This window comes from Phascolarctos cinereus, unplaced genomic scaffold, assembly GCF_003287225.1.
Source record: "Phascolarctos cinereus isolate Bilbo 61053 unplaced genomic scaffold, phaCin_HiC Scaffold_9;HRSCAF=440, whole genome shotgun sequence".
Lineage (NCBI taxonomy): Eukaryota > Metazoa > Chordata > Mammalia > Diprotodontia > Phascolarctidae > Phascolarctos > Phascolarctos cinereus.
The window spans coordinates 96,423,821-96,440,532 of NW_027556402.1; the positions used below are offsets into that span (position 1 = coordinate 96,423,821).

At 40.5% G+C, this 16,712-nt stretch overlaps 1 protein-coding gene across 1 annotated transcript in view; it reads right to left on the reverse strand.

Annotated features, from left to right (window-relative positions):
- Positions 1–200: 200 nt before the first annotated feature.
- Positions 201–16,712, reverse strand: part of FNIP2 (folliculin interacting protein 2) — a 152,503-nt gene continuing 135,991 nt past the window's right edge. The window contains 3 exon segments of the mRNA XM_020994002.2: positions 201–4,069; positions 7,260–7,375; positions 16,352–16,552. Of these exon segments, the coding sequence (XP_020849661.1) occupies positions 3,991–4,069; positions 7,260–7,375; positions 16,352–16,552 (396 nt within the window). The 3' untranslated portion in view covers positions 201–3,990.

The window sequence follows — 16,712 nt, forward strand, 5'->3', positions numbered from 1 at the left end:
GTGTGGAGAAACTTTCCTTCCATTCACAATACATTTGTGAGCATCTGATGAGTTGTATCTCTAGTGTGGTCCATCTGTAGGGGCGTCAATCTACCCATTCCAACCCCAGGCTGACAAGCATATTTGAGTTGTTGGCCAAAAAGGATAGAGTCTGCCTAAGTTTACGCACCACACGAATGTCAGAGAAGGAAAGCCTAAGCTGTATTCAAAAGATTTATTGCACCAAATGCCACAGAGAACTAGATCAAAATGATTACCCTTAAAGCAGTAAGAAAAAATGTCCACACAGCTGACATTGGTACCTAGTCGACTGATCAAAAAATAAGATCCTTTCAGGCTGCCACAAAAGAGATGCAATAATAGCAAGATCCAGAATTTTCTCCTGTTTACATAGCCAGCGAAGCTTCAGTATGTCACATTCTCTCTTCCAAGACGCATGGTTCACTGTTAAAAGTAACATTCAGCAAGTTGGAGTAGGTGCAGGAGTTCTGATCCAAGGTAAGTTTATACAGTGGGTTGGTTCTGTTTTCTTAAGTAATAGCCAAATGTACATCTTTAATAAGAGTTCAGGTATAGACTTTCCATGCTAGTAGTGGAAGATATCCATGGGGAAAAAATACTACCCAAAGTACAGGTTAGTGGCAACAACTATACATTTAAAAGAACTTCAGGGTTCCTTTCTATAGGTTGCTTTCATGGACAATGGCTAGCCCAGGTGACTAGAATGAAAAGCTAGAGACTATACATTTTATAAAATCTCAGTATTTCATTAGAAGAGTCCAAACAGCAGCTGCGTCACATTGAATGCAGTAGGGATTTTCTTCCCTCCAAAAAAGTTAGGTTTGAAAAATATGGGCTTGTAAAAGTCAGTAATGTGTAAACAGCAGTTTCATGGGATGTGAAAAGATTACAATCACTTTCATTAAAAAACAGCACACTTCAGAAAAATGGATTGCAGCCTGTACAAAAAGCTATTATAACACTGAAAAAAGAATAAAACGCTTTGGAAATTTTGCAGATTTTCAGCTACATTTTTTTTTCATTTCACCATCAGTTTTAAACACACGAAAATTCCTCTTACATTCATATTACTTATCAATTTATCAAAAAATAAAACTGACACATGCTATAAAGCGGTCCATCACCACGACATTTACACGCACTGTCTGCTCGGTCATGCCATACTAACTTGCCTAGGAAGCAAGAGGCTACAAAAGTTACACTCAACAACAGGTAAGACTTACAAAGTTGAAGAAGCCCTAAAAGGTGGAATCCTGTCAACTGAGGTAGTTTTTTTTTCTCTTTTTCTTTTTGAAGTGGGGATGGGAGAGAGCAAGGACTCTCCTGAGTCTTCGAATTAATTAGAATAAAGCCACTGGCTTAAAAAAAATATTTATTTCAACACAATGTCACATGTTTCTGTTCTGGTTTGGAAAGAAGCTGAATTATAAGACAAAAAGAAAGTGTGAGTGTTTTTTCTTAATGCAGTATTTGAAAATAGCAGCAGTAACATTCTAGGTCTGTTTGTGGAGGCAACAGTTGTGAGGAATATGGACTGACTGGAATCCTGAGTGTGAGGGAGACAAAACACCCATATAAAATCCACCTAAAGTTGTTTGTTTTTTTAGCACAGACACTTTACCAAAATAAGACTACATAATTTGGAACTTAAAAATAAATTAAGAGGGTAAATAAAGCTGCTCAAACCAAAGAGGGGAGGGTAGCATTAAAGCTGCTGGTGGCAGTTAAGATGGCCCCTTTAATGCTTGGTTCCATTAAATGGGCTTGCTTTCCAGAAAGTCACTATGTACACACTGCAGTTATACTGGTTAGTGTCTTCTGTGCAAGGGTATTTTATGTGAACCCCGGAAGTTGGGTGGTGAGGGGACTAGAAAATGAGCAAGAAAAGAAACCAGAAAACAAAGATGAAGGGACAGGACAGGCAGGAAGAAGCATCAGCTTGGCTTATTTCCTGAGAGGGTATTGGACAGAAACGGTCGAGCCAGGTGAACTGCATTTTTTCTCACCAAAAGGTTAACAAGAAGCAGTTGTGGTCCCATGAAGCACTTAAAAAGACAAAGCTCGAAGTCTCCTCAGGAAATCAGAAAGGTATAAGAATAAAAGAACAGAGCTTTGCTCTTTGAAATGTTCACATAAGAGTGGAGATCAGAAAACAAAAAAAAGAAGAGTCATAATGAGCTGGTAAACATTTCACATCTCAGGGAAAGAATGGAAAGTCTTTTACAAAAGCATGCAATTGCCCATCCCAAGGAAGTAACTCCACCCCACAACTCTCCTCATTTCTGCTGCTGGCATCTTCTTTTTAAAAAAGAGAGTGAACATATATCCATAAAAGAATAAAGCAAAGCCTGGCTCACTGACAGCGTGCCAGACAGGCAGCCGGGGATCAGGGATTAGGCTCCTAACTGTTCCGTTCTGGTGTTGTGTTGGGTTGCTTTTTTTTTTTTAATCATCTTGGCTCCAAACTAGACGTTACTGAATTGCATTTAGGAAGAATGGAAAGAACAGGGAATTAAGCAGCATACAAAACTAGGAGCATCTACTGCTAGCAGACCTAACTCTAGCCTGGGAGCAGGAGGAAGGTGAATGGATGCTTTTTGATTGCTTTGACTAAAATGATTACTTTTGGTGTTCAATGCTTTTTTTAAATGCCCCTTTTCATCTTGGGTGTCTATTTTTTCTCACACTACTTGGTGGATAGTAAACTAAGATGTCCTTTTTGAAAAAATGTCAAAACAAAGCATAGCTATTTGAAACACCAAAGAAATGAGTTAAAATTTAAGAACAAGGGATTTTATATGGAGGTACTCTATGAGTGGGGAAACTTCAGAACCAATTACCCAAAGGTTCTTGCGGGAGGGGGGAAGAAGTAGGGTGTTCGAGACGGGAAGGCACAGACATGATAGTGCAAAAACTTGGTAGGATTACAATAGGATGTTTGCAAATTTTCAAACATTATTTCCCCCAGTCATTTTAAGGTCTCATTTCACAAAAGGCCAGCTGTCTCATTTAAAATGTAAAGAGAGTCACTTCTAACTGTTACAGGAAGAAAGTGATTTGGACTGGAATCCAGAATTTACCCCCCAAATCCTCCCCTGAGTTCCCAGCAATAACTTGGGTAAATGGCCTCTTAACAAAGGCAGCCAAAAACACTAAAGCACGAGGTTGTAACATAGGGTTGTGGACTGTGGACTTGACCGCTGCCGAGGACATCTCGATCACATTACTGTCTTGGATCTCTTCTCAGGTTTCTAGAACCGCTGTGCCCAGGCCATTCCAAATCTGAGTCAAGTTTGCAACTGAAACAATATCACCTCCCAGAAGAAATTAAAACATCTAGTCCCTAATAAATCCCATTGTCCCCACAGGCATCCTCATTTGTTTTCATTATCAAAACAGTGACAGTTGGAGCTATCAGAGCTTCTGAAGGCAATGAAAACGTGGCTTTCCTCCTCTTGCCTTGCAGGAAAAGAAAAAAATCCCAGCAGCCAAGCCCTGCAGAGTCCTTGTTCTTCCCAGACCCGCACAACAGGCCCGTGTGCCTTGTCCAGCTCAGGCAGCGTCTCATCTCCTAGCTGGGGAACGCCTGGCTGTAGCAATGTTCTATACGCTGGGCAGCTCCCTCCTCCAAAGTCAGCGAGAAGAACCAGCTGGTCTGGCCAGTTCATACTGAAAGTCTAGCATCTGCTGTAGTGTTTGTTTTGCCTTTTTGCCTTTTTTTTTTAAAGGTCACCTTCTCCTCCTGTCGATCCATAGGTGACTAAAGTGTTAGAGAAGAACCTGAATGTCATGAAGTCATGTAAACCAAAGTCTTGTAAAGAAAGGTCCACTTCAAAACCAAACAGGCAGTGGCAGCAAGCCCATCGTCAGGATCAGGCCACTGCTCTGCCTCCGCCTTTCTCCTCGGTCGAATGTCTCTGCATTGGTTGTCGTTGTTTTCTGTCCAGAGGACAACTGTCTGGGCTTAGCTTATAGGAGTATTTGAGCCACATAAGGAGAGTGAGTGCTAGCAATAGCAGTCAGCAGAGGCAAATCATTCGACTCAATCCTGAAAATTTAAAAAGAAAAAGCAACATTTAAACAGAGAACAAAGGCAGCATTCTGCTACAGAGGGAGACATCATCCAGAAGCATTCAACAGGCTGGAAAGATTCAGACATTTAAACAAACACTATCTAGAACAGACCACTGTCTGTTAGCAAAGGGAAGCTCGTGCTTGTTCATATGAACATCTGTACAGCTAGGTCCCAATTAGATGAATCCCCTTAAGTCATTATTCAAATTCCCACTGTGTATTTACATTGGGCTGGAACCCATAGTGTACATAATTATAACTTCAAATAGTGAGAATCTGAATACATGTGAATAAATGCACAGATAGTTTTACATGTGCTTGCACCTACCCCAGAAACTTTTTATTCCTCATTCCCTATTTCTGTCAATGACATCACCATCTCTTCTGGTCTTCTAGGTTCATCTTCTGTTTCAACAGTACTATCTTCCCAATTTAAAATGTGGTTTGCTTGATAACATCTTATTAATCTTATTTTTAAAAAAATCTCATCTCCCTCAGTATCCTTAGTTGCACTACTTATTTTGTGTTTTAATAGACTTTGGACCAAGATAGGGAAAAGAAAGAGGCACCAGCTCCTTCATAAAATGCAGGCTGTTGCTGAATACAGGAGCTGACTCAGATTCTCATTGGGTACACAAGGTCAATTATTCTCAGGTCAAGTGATGCCAACAGACACATGAGTAAAGGAATATCACATCTTCTAATGGACAAGACCTTGCCCACTCATCTGGCAGGAGGAGAGTGGAGGTACAATGTGGTCTTGGGTCAATGGCTGCCAAATATCTAAGAACTTTCTCAGTCTCTAAGATTGGTCAGAGATTTGTAAAACCAGCAGAGTGGCTGGTACATAGAACTCTGGCATAATGGACTCCTGGGTGAGGAAATTTCTTCCACCAATGCAAGTTGGCACCTTCTCTGTAATGTAGAGAATTGATTTAAAAATTTGCTCAGGGTCACACCCTTACTATGTGTCATCCCATGTCATCCTGGCCTTGAGGCCAAACTGTTTAACCATTATACTACTCTGTCTTTAATAGGCAATTAATGCTTATTGGTTGATCAATTTGATCCAGCAACTACATATATTGGCAGATGTAGGAGAGAGGACAAAAATTACTCTTAGCTTTTCTTGTGCTGTTGGAGAAAAAGAAAGTAAAGATAAAGATTCCCAATTAGCTGGCCCACAGAGCACTCTGCAGGTGAAGGTCCAAGAGGACAAGACGCTTCATCTCACTTTGAACTATTTCTACCTCAATGACAGGTGCTAAGCAAATACTTCCATAAACACATAAGGTGAACATCTGGAAAGAGGAGAATGTAAGGAAACAGAACTAGGTAAAGTATTAATCTAGGAAAGAGGGATACACACAGAGAAAGAGTTAAATGGAAAAATCAAACACCTCAAAAATAGAAATTATTTTTTACAAATGAAATGTGTGAGAAAAACATATGACAGGAAATACTAAGATAAAACAAACCAACTGCAATAATCCTATCTCCCTGAGGCACAGTACTTATTTAATTTATCACTGGCAGTCACTTTTCCTGGACATTGAAGATGAAATGATTGGCAAGAGTGTCTGAAGGCTGGAGACCAAGTTATTTAAATGTCTCGAACATAGCATCACTCAGCTTCCCAATTTACAAAACCGCCCCTATGACAAGTTATGTGCATTACTAAGGGGAAAGGCAAACATTGCCAAGAAAGGTAATGAACAACATCAGTCTTGCTAGTTTCACAGGGCAAACTGCCACCTGCAAATCTGATGTATATCAATATAAGCCCAATATGAAGCTCTCCAGGCAGATTTATATAAATTACTCAGTGGAGAAGAGGAGACAAACCACTTGCATAACTGATTGTCAGCAGGTCACAAGCTCCTAAGAATATAAGATGTTCACCGTTTGTGGGTGTACTGACTGGCCCAGCACATAGTGAACCAGTACAAATGGAGGCCATCCCCAAATTTAAGGCTGTATTCCTCAAATGAGATCTTTGAAAGGAAAAAACAACTATCTCTTCACATTGAGAAATCATATACATATTTGATAATATTATTCATTTAATAAATCTAGATACCTTTATTTACTGGTTTTGTGTGTGTGTGTGTGAGGAGAAGGGAAGGAGTATCATGGGGGTGGGGTACAGTACACATGACTGCACTCAGGTTTTTAAATAAGCCAAATCTGAGGGGTAAGGGCCCATAAGTGGCCTATGTCGGGACCAGTACAACATGTGGGAAGTAGGCAGTGATGGAGGCACTGAACACCGAGTCCTGTTCCCCTCCCCCTCCTCGAGGAAGAAGCTGTAAACACAAGCTGCTGCTCCCAGGCGACAGCTTGTGCTGCAGCTCGTCCTGAAATTACTCCACGCGGGCAGACTGAGTGGGAGTCATTTTTGCCTGTTCCTTGATGACAAGGTGCCAGGGAAGGGAAGATGCAGTGGATACATAACAATGAACCACAATCCTCACCCTGGGGGTGCTACCAGTGATCCCTGCTAGGAGACGACTGTAACAGACGCAGAGGATACGGCGTTTTAGGAGGTGGTTGTTCGGGGGGAAAGAAGTCTCACATTTGAAATTTTCAGTTTCACTCTAAGAATCCTAGCATTTGCTTCTTGAGAATAGGGACTGTTTCATTCTTTGTACCTGACTCACCCCATTGCTTGCCATATGTCACAGGTTACACAGAGGTAGTGACTGGCCAAATGACAGAATCGATACAATCCAGTGAGTGAGTGGGTTAAAAGTCTATGATAACTGGAGAGATTCCAAAGAGCACCCATAAGGACAGAGTGCAGATTTGGGTTCCAATCCTGCCTCTGATACTTACTACCTGAGTAACCTTGGACAAGTCACTGAATCTCCTAGGCCCTCAGTTTCCTCATCTGTAAAATGACAGAGTCTGAGGTCCCTCCAGGTCTTGGAATCTACAGCCCTTTGACCTTCTTGAGACTCAGTTTTCCTACCTGCAAGATAACAGGGTTGGTCTACAGAAGAGCCTTGAAAGCGAAGGATGCTAGTAAGTTTGCTACTTAGTTCATAGCATGGTTAGAAGCTCATATGATGTGACAGATGTGTAAGTGCTCCGCAAACCTTAAAGTGCTATATAAAAGCCAACTGCTCTTGCTCTTATGAGCAAGGAGTGCTGCATTTACTTACCCCAGCACAACTCCTAGTTCTTTCACATGGACTCTTGTGTGTCCTCGAAGATACTCAGAGAGCATTTTGCTTTTGAGATACATCTCCTGGAGTCTGTCCTCAAGATGCATTATGCACTGTGGAACCAAAACAACACAAAGGTGAGGGTCCTATTTCAGGTCATGGCCCATGCTCCCTAAGGATGCAAACGCTGGCAGTGCCAAGGGTGTTGCTAAAGTATTACCACCACCAGAACTGAAAACAACAAAATATGGCTTCTTCCCCATCTCTTTCTTAAATAAAGAAACAACACAAGTCCAGCCCAGGCACTATTATTCTAAGCACAGTCTTACAGCAGCAAAATCATCCCCAGTTCTAAAAGCTTCTCCCCTGGTGGCTGGGAAATGTTTTCACACAGCAACATTGGGTGTACTCATGTTGTTGGAAGGGTTGCATTTTAACCAGATTTTTAATAATGATTAAGAAGAGCCAGGAAGCCACTGTCCTGGGAATTAGAGCCAACTTCATTTTCCCCTTTTATTTTAGAGAGCACCAACCATCTGTGTCCTTCACCAGAGGCAAGTTTTTCTGTTTCTGGCATAGGGATCTGAGAAGAACCTGAAGACTTTGGCAGGTATGCACAGGCAGAAGGTGGGCAAGAACAAGCTGTGATGTGTCACAGGCAAAGAATTATGCAGGAGAAGCAGCTGTAAATGATGCCATCAAAGAAATGCCCAGCAATGAAGAAAGCTGGGCTCACAATGGAATAGCCAACAGGAAACCCAAAAGCTCTCCTGGCATCACATCCCCCTCACTGTCAAGAAGAGAAAAGGAAGACCCCCAGCACATCTAGTAGAACCTTGGGAGAACACGGCCTGCTGAAGCATATGGTGGACAGGTCCAGAGAGGCCTGCCAACATCATGGAGAACACCAATTCATTGGATTACTGAAGTACATTTTCCTATAAGCAATTCTTCCTGTGACTTTCATGGTAATGTGTATAATTAATACTTACGTTTGAAAATACTGATCAATCACCCTAGCACAGACAGAAAGATTTTTCCCCATTTGTTGAGACTCAAACACATTGTATTAGATGAATGAAAATGTTTCCTAGTAATTGATGTGTGGTGGTAACCAATTCATGTAACATTTAACTGGTTCTAATGAAATCTTTTCAGTACAATCTCCTTTCGTTCAACTCTTCCACTCTCAGAAGACTTGTGGGCCCTGTTTTTGGTCCTAGCGGTAGGCTGACCTCTCTTGCTCTTATCATCCCTCCTATTTTTCCAGCACATCACATCTGGCCTCACATGACTCTCTACCAAGTTCAGAGCCTGTGGCTGGCCATTTCAAGGATGTGCTAGTCACCAGGCCGGTTCATGTGACTTTCAACTGTTCTGTCTTGCTATAATCCTCAACTATCCAGTGCCTCTGCAACATATCTCATTCTGGCGCTAGGTGATGCAATGGAAAACAATGTTGAACCTGGAGTCAGGAAGAACTGAATTCAAATCCAGCCTCAGACACTAATTGTGTGACTTCTGTATGATTTAGTGTCTTCAAGTGTACAATGCGAATGATAATAGCACCTACTTCACAAGGTTGTGGTGAGGATCAAATGAGACAATACTCATAAAGCTAAACTTAGGACGATGCCTGCCTTCCTCCCCCTTTCAAATCCTCACTTCTTACCAGGGTTATTATAGTTTGTATCTTTTTTGAAATGCTATTTCATTTTAGTTTTCAGGTACACATTCTTTCTTCTACCATCCTCAACTGCGCCCTTCTCCACTGAGAAAGCATGAAAACAAAACTCGTGTTACCAACCTGTAATAGTCAAACAGAACAAACAAAAAGTCTTATTCTGCCCTCTGCCTCCACTGCCTCTCCATCAGGAGGTGGGCAGCATGTTTCATCATCTTTGCTGTTGGTTAGTCATTTTTCATCACGTGCAAACTCTTCATTATCCTGTTTGGGGTTTTCTTGTCAAAGATACTGAAGCAGTTTGCCATTTCCTTCTCCAGCTCATTTTACCGATGAGAAACTGAGGCAAATAGGGTTAAGTGACTTGCCCAGGGTCACACAGCTGCTAAATGTCTGAGGTGTTTCATCATGAGTCCTGTGAAACTGTGAACAGTGGCTGTGCTGATCAGAGTTCCCAAGTCTTTCAAAGTTATTTGTCTTTACAGTATTGTTTTTATTACATAAATTGTTTTCCTTGTGCTGCTCACTTCAGTCCACATTAGTTCATAGAAGTCACCCCAGGTTTCTCTGAAACCATTTCCATCATCATATCTTATAGCACAAGAGTATTCCGTCACCTTTATATACCACAGCACGTTCAGCTATTCCCCAACTGATAGGTACTCCATCAGTTTCCAATTCTCTGACACCACAAAAACAGCTGCTATAAATGTTCTGTACATATGGGTCCTTTTTCCCTTTCTTTGATCTCTTTGGGATAAGGACCTAGTAGAGTATTCCCAGATCAAAAGCTATGTAATTAATAGCTCTTTGGCCACAATTACAAATTGTTTTCCAGAACAGCAGGACCAGTTTACAGCTCCACCAATAGTGCACAAGTATCCCTATTTTTCCCACAGCCCCTCCAGCATCTGTCATTTTCCTTTTATGTCATTTTAGCCAATCTGATGATAGGTGTGAGATGGAATCTCAAAGTTGTTTTCATTTATACTTCTCTAATTATTAGTGATTTAGGGCATTTTTCATATGCCTGTTCATATCAACCATTTATCAACAGAGGAAAGGCTTATAAATTTGCCTCAGTTCCCTATATTTCTTAGAAATGAGATATTTATCAGAGAAACTCGCTGCATAGATTTTGCGAGCTGGTTTTGTCTGAACAAAAACTTTAAAAATTTTATGTAATAAACATGGTTCAATTTTACCTCATATCAACCTCTCCATCTTCTACGTGGTCAGGAACCTTTCCTTATCCAAAGATCTGACAAATGTTTGCTTCCTTGCTCCTCTAATTTCTTTATGATTGTAAGGTGAGTTTTAGTGTGTGTAAGGAGGATTTTGCCATTCTTTTTAGATAATAATTCCAGGACCCTAGATAATATTTCCCACAAATTATGGTTGAAAACAAACCTCCACAACTCTTGTGCAGTGAGATTTAGGGATGACATAAGTGATATTTACTATACTTGCGCTGAATGACAATATTGCTAAAGTTAACCCGTGAGGCTGTTGTTGGCAATATGCCTTCATTGTCGGTTGCCCTACATAAAGCGCATGAGTGGGGGACCCATTTGGGGATTTGGGTAATGCAAAGAGGAATGCATGTACCTGCCTTGATTGGTTATCAAGGCTTGGGGAGGAATTTGTGTTTGCCTCAACCAGCCCCCATTGAGACTTAGGGATCTGGAAGGAATTATACTCCTCTTCTTGCCCCCCCCCCATGAGAAGTGTGATTAGGGAATGCTGTAGGAGTTGGTGCTCCCATTATCAAAAACCCTCTTTTTTTTTTCTTTTTTGCTCTTTAGTGAGGCAATCGGGGTTAAGTGACTTGCCCAAGGTCACACAGCTAGTAAGTGTCAAGTGTCTGAGGCTGGATTTGAACTCAAGCCCCCCTGACTCCAAGGCCGGAGCTCTATCTACTGCGCCACCTAGCTGCCCCTTTCAACAACCCTCTTTTGAGAAGACTAGACTAGAATAAAGTAAGCTTAATTAACCCCTCCAAAGCTGTCTTCCTGTCCGACTGGATCAAAAGTGAATCCGTCCTAGAATGCCTGTTAAGTGTTAGGAGCCCTCCTGTGTTCTCCTGCCCAATAAATGGTGTTATCTGTGTGTTTACCTGTGAAACAATATTACCCATTATGTCTAAATCATGTACTGATTCGGAACTTGTTTGGATATATGGTGTAAAATGTTGGTCTATACCTAGTTTTTCTTGAATAGTGAGTTCTTGTCCCAAGAGCCAGGATTTTTGGCTTTTCAAGCACTGGGCTAATATGCTTGTTTGTTTCTGTATATTGTGTATCTCACCTGTTCCACCAGGCAACTTCTTGATTTCCAACCCAGTGCCAATTTTATTTATTTATTTTTATGATTAGCGCTTTGTAGTATAATTTGAGATCTGGTATTGCTTTTCGTTAGCTATTTTGGTATTCTTGATCTTATATTCCTCCAGGTGAATCTTAATTTTTTTCTAATTCTATGATAGTTGACAGTTTGTTATGGCATTAAATAAGTAAATTAATTTAGGCAGTATTGTCATTTTTATTATATTGGTTCAGTTTACCTATAAGCAATTAGTACTTCTCTAATTATTTAAGTGTCTTTATTTGTACAAAGAGTGATTTGTAATTATGTCCACAGAGTTCCTATGTGTGTTTTAGCAGGTAGACTCCCAAGTATTTTGTACTGCCTGTAGACATATTTTAAATGAATTTTTTCTTATTTCCTCTTTTCCTGATGGATTTTGTTAGTAACATACAACAAAATTAGTAACAAAGTTAGTGGCAACAACAAAAATGTTGATGACTTACGTGTGCAACTTCACTGAATTTGTCAATCATGTCAATTAGCTTTCTGGTTGACTCTTTAGGTTTCTCTAAACGAGTCATCAGCACATGTATAAAAATTATAATTTTCTTATTTGCCTATGTTTATTCCCTCAATTTCTTTCATTATTGCTACAGTTAGCCTTTCTAGCACTAGACCAAATGTTAATGATGATAATGGAAATCTTTGCTTTACCCCAATATTACTAGAAAGGTCTCTAGTTTATCCCCACTATAGATAGTTAAGGAAAATTCCATTTATTCCTATGCTTTCTGGTGTTTTTAACAGGAAGGAATATTGTAAATTGTCAAAAGCCTTTTCTGCTTATACTGATAAAATTATGCATTTTGTTGCTGTTATTCTTAATATGTCAATTGTGTTAATGGTTTTCTTTATATTGAACTGGCCCTGCATTTGCTGGTATCAATCCAGTGTATCATCTTTGTGATAGATATATTGTTGTAGTCTCCTTGATAGTATTTATTTAACATTTTGGCAACAATATTCATTAGGAATATTGGTCTATAGTGTTTTTTTTTTCTATTTTAACTCTTCCTGGTTTAGGTATTCTCCCAGTCTCTTTAACTGATTTCATTTACTCTGGTCCATCCTTCATAGTGCTTCCAGACTAATTTTCCTAAAGCACAATTCGATCATGGTATTCTTCCCTACTCAAAAAACCTTTAGTGGGTATCCAGTATCTAAAAATCTAAACTCCTTATACCCTGGTTTTCAAGACTTTGTGCATTATGTCCTCAATCTGTCACTCCAACTTTTTTGCCCTCTGTTCTCTAATCATATTCAATGCACCAGTGAAACTAAAAATACAACTCTTCTCCCTGCTCAAAAAGGCCTGTTGCCATCCTATACTTCCTCTAAAGCTCAGTTCAAGTACCACCCCTCTTTTATAAAACCTACTCCAATTCCCAGTCTCCAGTTGTATGAATTTTGTTTGAAACCCTATAGAACTTTGTCTTTAGGATAAAATCATATTCCACCTAGTACTATAGTTTTGTGTATGTATCTTCTGCCCTCTCAACTACACTGTAAGCTCTTTGAGGTCAGGGATGGCATCTTTGTATTACTTGGAGTGCTTAGCACAATGAATGTAGTATAACTGTGTTATAGTGGAAAGAATTCTGGACTGTGACCTTGAGACAAGTTATCTAACCTGTCTGAGTCTCAGTTTCCTCATCTGCAAAAATGGGGAAACAATCAATAAATATTTATTAAATGCCTTCTTTGTTCTAGGGCCTAGACAACGGGGCTACACACAAATAAAATCATCTCTACCTTCAAGGGGCTTACATTCTTTGGAGGAGCCAAGTATACAAATTTTACCAAAATGCCCCAAATACATGTACACCAAATTTTCTAGATTATAGAGTATATGAAGGGGAATAATGTATTAAATAAGGCCAGGAAAGGTGTGCTGGATTCAGATCAGGAAGGGCTTTAAATGCTAAACTGGCTAGTTTGTATTGATCCTTGAGGAAATAATGAACCACTAGAGTTTACTGAGCAGGCAAATAACATAGTCAGACCTGTCTTTTAGGAATAACATTTTTGGAAGCTGTGTGAAGATGAATTGAGAGAGAGAAGACATTTGAGGCAGGGACAGTAAGGACCTGGATTTGGTGCTGGCTGTTTGAGTGGAGAGAAGAGATGGAGGCAAGATAGGCAGAAGCAGAAGTGACAAGGTCTGCTGACTGGTTGGACATATAAGATGAGCGAGTGAGGAGTTCAGAAGAGGGGAACAACTGGGGCTGAAGGAGGGGGAGAAGTTAATGAATTGTTTTGAACATGCTGAGTTTGATATAAGACCAGGGCCCAGAAGAGAGCCTAGAGCAGGATATACGCCAGCATTTGGAAGAGAGAGCTGCATACAGAGGAACTGAACCCAGCGAAGCTCATGAAGGGCACCAAGCAAAAGAATGCAAACATAATAACCTAATGGAGTATAACGTGTTACAGAGACTGCATGCCCCTCCTACCTCAGAAGGGTGGTACAAGAGTAAATGGTGAACACTTTTTAAAAATGGATTTTAATGTTATATAGATCAGAGACACAGAATCATCATAATTACTCGGTAAATTTTGAAAAAGCTGAATTGTAAGTGCTTGAAAACCTCAGCATGAGGCTTCCACATAAGAAGGAATGGGGGTTTTTTTGCTTCTTTTTTACAAGCAGTTTCATCAAACACAGAAACATACTGAGGAGACACTAACCTGACCCTTTGTGTTATGAGGCTTTGATTCAGTGTTTCCACAGTAGCCAAGTATTAACTCTTAGAACACCTTGGTAAACACTGCTCCTTTCCCTGCATCTACATGTTGGGAGGGACAGGCTTTTGCAATTTCTGATTACCATGCCTTGAATTTTGAGGCATAATTAAACTAGCTGCTATTTTTTTCCCTTTTCTCCCTCAGGGGCTTAGCAACCCCTTAATTACATGCACTTCATTCAAATAATTAACTTTTAAAACAATGCCTTAAACTGCTGATGAACATTTTATTTGAGTCCCTATGGTCAGAAAATTAGCTACTGAAAGGTCATTTAAACTATTAAATAGCTCTCCATACTTTCTATCTGAATGCATTAAACTGAGTTATATTTTTAAAGCTTTGTACACTCTTTCCTTCACAGAAAAAAAATATCAGCAGTGCTGTAGCAACTGAACTTGCTCCTACAGAAGAAAATGAAGTGGGTACGTAGCTTGTGAAGAAAGATGTAGTTAAAACTCATAATGATGACACCAGGCCTCACAAAAGCTGCACAGGTGACATCTTACATGAAAGAAGATACTCCAATCCAAAGACTGTTGGGCTGAACAATTCTGAGTTTCAATAAAATGCTTTTTCTGATGTTAAGAAAAAGTCCTTCATTATGTTCCTTGAAGTGAACTAGAGAAAACAGTCCTGCTCCCTAGGACAAATTTTTCCATGACAGAAGGGCTTCCATTTTCTAGACAGCACAGCAGGGGGAGGAGGGGGAGAAAGAGCCCTTGGTTTGGGGTCCAAGGACCGGACCTGAACTCCCTATTCTGTTGCACCCTGTGTGACCGAGGCAATCCATACCAGTCCAGCAAAGCGCATATTTAGTGCCTCAATGTGCAAGGCACTGGGAGGGCAAAGGAAACATGAAAACAAGTCTCTGGGCCCTCAAGGGATTTACATTCTACTGGGAGGGAAAGGGATTAGGTGCATATTTCCAACTAGATGTCCTGTAGACTCCTCATATGCAACAAGTTCAAACCATTCCTCCAAATCTTCCCTTCTTCTAAACTTCCCTGGTTTTGCCAGATATAGCACCATCCTTCTGCTCACCCAGGTTCACAACTCTGGCACTGTCCTCAACTCCTCACTCCAAGTCCTCCAAGTAACTCTCCTCCCCAATCCAGCTTCTACACAGTTGCCAAAGGGATATTCCTAAAATACATGCTCTGATCACATCACTCCCCTACTTTAATTCCAATAGATTCCTATCACCTCTAGGATCAAATATAAACTCATCTGGGGGCAGCTAGGTGGCATGGCATAGTGGGTAAAGTCAGAAGACCTGAGGTCAAATTGAACTCACTCAGTAGATGCATGACCCCAGGCAAATCATTTGACCCCTTTGCTTCAGTAAAGCGAGGATAATACTAGCGCTTATCTCAAATGGTTGTTGTGAAGATCAAATGAGTTAATGTTTGTATAGCACTGTATAGTTCCTGGCACATAGTAAGTTATGCTATATAAATGTTAGCTATCATAATTACTTTTGGTTTTCAAGAACCCTTCACAATTTGGTCCTTAATCTCCCTTTCCAAAAGTCACCCTCCTTCCTACACTCTATGCTCAGCTAATGTCACCTTCTTCTTATTTTTCATACATGACACTCCATTCCCAGTCTCTGCTTTTGTAATGGCTCATTCCTCAAGCCTGGGATGAACTCGCTCCTCACCTCCATTTGCTAAAAGCCCTTGCTTCTTTCCAAATGCTACTCAAGCATCACCTACATGAAGCCTGCTTCTGATTTAGCTAGTGCTAAAGCCAAGAACAGAACCCAGATCCTTTTCTGTTGCACCATACTGCCTCCTTGTAATCTGCAGAGTTAAGTTTTAAATCATTCTATATGTTGGGTTTATTTTTAAATAAAGATAGCTGAATAGCTGCCCTGAGAGTCTATTGAAAATGCATGAGCAATGAGTTCTCTATTCCTCTGTATTACATGCTCAACTTCCGCAAATGTAGCAGGCCCATGAACAAGGCAGACCTGTGGCACACCAGGGACTGCACTGTTCATGGCAATCTTCTACTTGTTTTTTGTCTATCTTTCCCTCCCTTTAACTGCCATCTTAAGAAAAGAGTTTTCATATGCGTAGCATGACACTTTCTGCACCAAACAGTTACTACTCCAAAAACCTCTTCCTCAAAGCAGCTCTAGGTCAGACTTTGTGGTCCTTCACACATTCATTTACTATCTTACTGAAGGTGGTAAATGGCATTCTGAACACTGGGTCTTTGGAAAGTCCACACTGTCCCCAACAATATTATTTTCACCCATCCCGGTAGGGGCTTACAGACCAATACTTACAAAGTCAGCAGGAAGGCGGAGCTTATAAAGCTGTAAAATGGACTGTAGTAAGCTGGACACCTGACTTGACACCAAGACCTCCTGGCCCAGTTTCATATTGTCCATCACTTTCCTCTGGCTCGTAGCTACCTGGACGCTCCACTTATCTGTATCGGCGATAATACAGATGGCTTCTGCTATTGGCTCATCTAGCACAGGATGCTGGAAAGAGAATGGCAGAATGGGTCAGTAGTGTTTCCGTGTACGCCCTACCATGAGCTTCATTTACATGACTATTTCAGCAATGAGTTGTGGGAGCAAAGAGAGCTGACAGAAAAAAATATCACTATAACTATTTAACAATAATTCCAGAAGAATAAGC